The sequence below is a fragment of the Centruroides sculpturatus genome, unplaced genomic scaffold (assembly GCF_000671375.1).
Source record: "Centruroides sculpturatus isolate CEXI.00-Female unplaced genomic scaffold, Cexi_2.0 scaffold4524, whole genome shotgun sequence".
NCBI lineage: Eukaryota > Metazoa > Arthropoda > Arachnida > Scorpiones > Buthidae > Centruroides > Centruroides sculpturatus.
Genome location: NW_019388979.1, coordinates 1 through 5,908, shown reverse-complemented (window position 1 = coordinate 5,908; position 5,908 = coordinate 1). Strand labels below are relative to the sequence as shown.

The window sequence follows — 5,908 nt, the reverse complement described above, 5'->3', positions numbered from 1 at the left end:
AAGTTCAGATTGTTCGTTCCACCATCGATACAAAAATGCCGATTCCACATAAATGAATTTTCTTGTTTCGTTAACGAGTAAATGACGTATCACCGAATTTAATATATGTTTAACGACTGAAATTAAAAAATATATATTATAAATTCTTGTAAAATATTTTTTAAAAATTAAACTTACATGTTTGGTAATATTCTTCCACTGTCCTAACCCATCCGACATCATCGTGTGTATGGCATATTACATGGACATTCAACATATTGGGCTTAGGGACGGGACATGACTGAAATATAGTAATATATCGAGATTAAAATACGTTAATTAAAGCTATATAATTTTAATTAATGCAATTTTTAATATTTTTAATACCTCACAATCGTCTATCCCTTCCGACAACATGGCAGCGTAATCTTTAGCAACGTAATCCTTTTCAGTGCCACTAAATAATGGAATAAAATAGCCAGAAAATGAATGAAAATATTATTCTGTTGACGTATAAATTCCATATTATATATTAAAAAAGACAGCCAATTAAAAATATATCTTATAATTACGTTACTGCATCGTGATGTTGCATTACTCCCATTGCTTTTTCTGTAAACAAAATACAGTAAAAAAATTAATTACAGTCGANGTAAAATCTAAGTGACTCGTACAACATGGAATTCATATAAAACGGAATAATCAACAGTGTTATAGGGGAGGGGGGTCGACTGTATAAGGAAAATATAAAAACATCCAATTGATAAAAATACTAACGTAGATTATAACTGTAATCCTCAGTTATATTGGAAAGAGTAATTATTTGTTTGCAAGCCTGAAAAATGAGTAAAACCCTTTACTGAAACTAAAGAAAATTGGCTTTTGGTAAATTTTAGAGATGTTTTACCTGAAGAAATCCATTTGAATAACGTGTAAATCTCTTAATAGCTGGCTTACTACTATAATAACCTGTCCAATATGCATCTGGATCGCTGGCATATGGAAAAAAATCTTCAGTAAAAGTAGGCCAAGTTAAATTTGCTTGATTTAAAGAATGTAAATAACAAGAAGGAGTCGAATAAAAAATGTTAATGTTGCTACCAGATTCTTGCTGAAATTTTTTAGAATTTTAATACATTTTTAAATAAATTATAATTAATTTTTGAATATATTTAATATACCAACTTACCAAATTGTTTATGAATGCCATAAGCTTGTCTAAATTCCTAAACCAACGATCCGCATCCCGATAATGAAAATCCATTCCCATTGTTAAAACAGTATGATTTGTGCGATAATAATTCGCCTAAATTAGATTTTATAATGTAAAATTATAAAGAAATATTTATTAATTTTATAGCATTTCTTTTCTCTTACTTGGTATCTTATAACATCCATAAGTTGCCTGGCTTTGCGATTAATGTTAAAACTCTAAAGAACATCAAATATTTTTACATTAAGTTTTTTTAATATATAAGTTTTTTTTTTTAATGTAAAAAGTTATGTATTACCGTTATTTCTGGTTCTCCACACAAATCATCGAAACAGAATCCTTGAGGTGGCCAATATACATTCGGAAGAATTCCAGTGAAGAGTTTAGTGTCTAAATCTTAAAGATAATAAAGGTTTTATTTATTTTTTATAAGGTATAAAACAAGATGACAATGTATAATTTTAACATACTGTAACCAGGATTAGTATTCCATAAAAATTCAAGTCTTCTATTCTGTTGCCTGAAGATCTTATCCTGATAATCTATTCTTCCCAAGAACAATCCATCAAATTTCATCTGAGGAATATTTAACGTTCATAAAATTATAGTGATAATAATAAAATTTGTATTAATACAGTCGACTCCCCCTATAACACTGTTGATTTTTCCGTTTTATATGAATTCCATGTTGTACGAGTCACTTAGATTTTATAAATACATGTGGCGGGCTGTGAACGGTTTACGTATTTATAAAATCTAAGTGACTCGTACAACATGAAATTCATATAAAACGGAAAAATCAACAGTGTTATAGGGAGATCAACTGTACCTGTGCAAATATAGATGCTTGTTCTCTAGAATGGCCAAATGGATCAATTTGCCAACCAATTTTGGGAGTGGCACATTTTCCGAATGTTTCGTTGATCCATCTCATTCCTAAAGTCATCTGATCGATGATGGCTAAATAATGAGTTGTAGCTTCATCATTCATACTCCATCCTCCACTTATTATCTCGAGTTGACCTTATGATTAAGAAAAGAAAATGACTATTTAATAATGCAATATAAATTAATAAAAAAAATTGGGTATTTTTGATACCGTCATCGATTAATTTTCTAATGAGATATTTGGAAAGTTCAGATTGTTCGTTCCACCATCGATACAAAAATGCCGATTCCACATAAATGAATTTTCTTGTTTCGTTAACGAGTAAATGACGTATCACCGAATTTAATATATGTTTAACGACTGAAATTAAAAAATATATATTATAAATTCTTGTAAAATATTTTTTAAAAATTAAACTTACATGTTTGGTAATATTCTTCCACTGTCCTAACCCATCCGACATCATCGTGTGTATGGCATATTACATGGACATTCAACATATTGGGCTTAGGGACGGGACATGACTGAAATATAGTAATATATCGAGATTAAAATACGTTAATTAAAGCTATATAATTTTAATTAATGCAATTTTTAATACCTCATAACCACATACTGCCAATGTGAATGGTATAAATGTCGACAGGCATAAGATTTTTATTAAAATATACATATTGTACCGAATTTTTCTGAAGAATTCTGAAAAATAATATTAAAAGATAATATTTAAATTGATATTAGATATATTTTCGAGAATTTCATGCATATGCAATATAAAAATAATCGAATTTTTAAGATCGTTTTATCTGTCGTACATGTTTTTCTATCACTGAATGCCGTTTAATCCAGCATATTTTTAATTGAAAAAGTATTGCATATAATATTTTAATCATACTTTATTTATTATTAATATAATAAATTTCCTAGAAATTTTAATAACTCGTAACATAATCCACCCGATTGAGAATTTATTATTTAATAACGTATCAATAACATAGAAGTTATTATTGAAAACAGCTGTTATAGGATATTTCAGATAATTAAAGTAGGATTTTAATTTGAGTATGCAGGAAAATATCCTATTTAATAAGCAAAATATAGTGAAAAATAAGCGATTTCTAAACATTTATTTTACCATTCTGTAGTTCTGTTCGTAAGATTTGTGAAAAAAGGAAACGAATAGAACGAGTTGTTTTATAAGGAAATCGTCTCCGTATTATTAAATTTTATTTATATAAAAATTTAAATTATTTCTCACAAAATATAATTATTTTATATACATTTTTTTTTTTACTCCTATTATCTAATAGAGGAAGTATATTTAAACAAAAGTGTTCTATTATCTTAAGATCTATAAACAAAAAAAAAGGGGAGAAAAAAATCCTTGATAAAATTTGTACATTACCTTCAAAATATAAACATAATAATTGGATAATTAGTAAATAGGTTAAGGACATGTTTAAATGTGTAAAAAAAAAAATTCTGTATGGTTTCAATTGAGAGATGAATGACATAAATGTATACATAAAGATATTCGTAGAATTATTATGGAAAAATATAGAATTTAAGATAATTTTAATGCCATTAAAATTATAAATTTGGCTATAGAAAAATATTTTTTTTTTACTATTATAAATAAGTTTAAAAAGTTTTCTTCTTTAATATAACAGTAGACCCCCCCATAACACTGTAGATAATTCCATGTTATATGAATTCCATGTTGTACGAGTCACTTAGATTTTACAAATATGTGTGCCAGGCTGTGAACAGCTCATGTATTTGTAAAATCTAAGTGACTCATACAACGTGGAATTCATATAACACGAAATTATCTACAGTGTTATGGGGGGTCTACTGTATATTAAGATTTTACTTAATTTAATGATATTATTTAATAAAAATTGTATACTTTAATTAATTATTTTAACGACAATTTAATTTATTTTAAACAATTTAATAATTACACACTAAAAGTTATGTACCAGTCGACCCCCCCTATAACACTGTTGATTTTTCCGTTTTATATGAATTCCATGTTGTACGAGTCGCTTAGATTTTACAAATACGTGAGCAATTCACAGCCCGACACACGTATTTGTAAAATCTAAATGACTCGTACAACATGGAATTCATATAAAACGGAAAAATCAACAGTGTTATAGGGGGGGTCGACTGTGTATATATAAATGTAAAGACTGTTGTAAAACGAATAAAAATTTTAGAAATTTAATAGAATTATTAATATTTACTGTATAGAACAGTATATTAAAACGATCTTACCCAGAGCAGGAATAAGAAAGAAATTCTTAGAAGATCGACGTTTGTAGTTCAAAATACCAGAATGTGGGGAGTGTTGACACGTAAGAGCTTATCGTGACTGTCAGCACTCTCCAATATTTATTAGCCTAAGGAACAGAGTTCATTCAATAATTCCGAATTCATTTCGTATCGTTTTATCCAATAGATGTTCAAGATCATTTAATAAGAAAATTCTTATATTAAATTTTTTAAACTATAACTGCGCATCAGATTTCGTTTACTGTTAACTACTTTTATTGATTAAATCTATTTAGGATGCAAATATGTACAATTTAGCTATTTTTACTTATTATATAATCATAAATAAAATGGTTTAGTGAAGATAAATTGACTTGTAAACAAAAAAATAATATGGTAAAAGACACAATTGGATCTTTATTACATAAGTACAATACATTTTCTCTTGAACTTAACGCTTAATTTGTAATTAAAATTAAAAAAAAACCATTCTATATATTAAAAATTTACGAATTAGTAAAGGTAATTAACATTTTATACGAAAATTTATACACATTTTAGTAAAAAAAATTGAGAAGTGTTTATGATTCTATCGATAATATAACACCATCCTTTGTTAATTCAACATTTGTAACCATTTAAAATTGGATAAAATATAATTATAAGAACGATTTAAATATTCTTTAAAGGTTTAATCGGCATTTTTATATATATTATTATAATTATATTATCAATTTTCTATTTTAGAGAAGTCATCGAAAAATTACTCGATTTTTTCGATAATTTTTACAGTTGATTGTACTATAATTATATTAAAACTTACTTCAAAGAATTGTTTAAAATATAAATAAAAAAAATAAAGATTTATTACTTAACTATTATAAATAAAAGTTAAAAAAAAAAAAAAAACTTATGTGACTTACCTCACAACCAGATTAGAAAAGGGTGTTTCTAGCCACGTGTTATATATATATATATATAGGCCTATATATGTTTGTTTACTTCAACCGAAACTATTTGATTTCTTTTTTCTCGAATTAAATATTAAATAATAACTTCTTGACCGATTATAATAGTTTTCTGATGCGCATATAGACATATTTCGCCACTATTCCTACTTCACAAATAAAAATGGATAGTTTGCATGTAATCATGGCCATTGGATACAGACTACGGATGTCATTTTGTCTCATTACCACGTCCTGAATGAGTTCACTGTACTTCCCTTTTAACTTATTGTTTTATAAAAATACTCTCTTTTGTTTTCTACTAAAGAAATTTTCCTTCAAGGTTTACCTTATTTTGAAAATTTAATCCATTGTAACGATTGAAAAAACGAGTTTATTATTCATTTTAATTATTATTCGAATTCTATTTTACTATAATAAAAATGAAATTCATTACGATTTTTCCGGGATTATTTAATAATAAAGTCGATAAAATGGTGTAAATAACGATATCACTTGATTACGATTATCGTTATTGCTTGAAGGACGATAAAGTTTATGGATGAATTCCACATAACATATTTATTAACATATTCTAAATAA

General features: G+C 26.5%; 1 protein-coding gene across 1 annotated transcript; it reads right to left on the bottom strand.

Annotated features, from left to right (window-relative positions):
• Positions 1 to 324: 324 nt before the first annotated feature.
• On the bottom strand, positions 325 to 4,449 carry LOC111617126 (lysosomal alpha-mannosidase-like; the record flags this gene model as incomplete). The annotated part of the gene is made up of 13 exons (XM_023358459.1): positions 325 to 436; positions 552 to 591; positions 757 to 814; positions 887 to 1,090; positions 1,169 to 1,285; positions 1,357 to 1,410; positions 1,491 to 1,588; positions 1,663 to 1,768; positions 2,022 to 2,215; positions 2,292 to 2,441; positions 2,503 to 2,605; positions 2,683 to 2,780; positions 4,362 to 4,449. Coding segments are annotated over 13 exons (1,422 nt in total), but the record flags the coding sequence as incomplete, so codon positions are not given.
• Between the last annotated feature and the right edge of the window lie 1,459 nt (positions 4,450 to 5,908).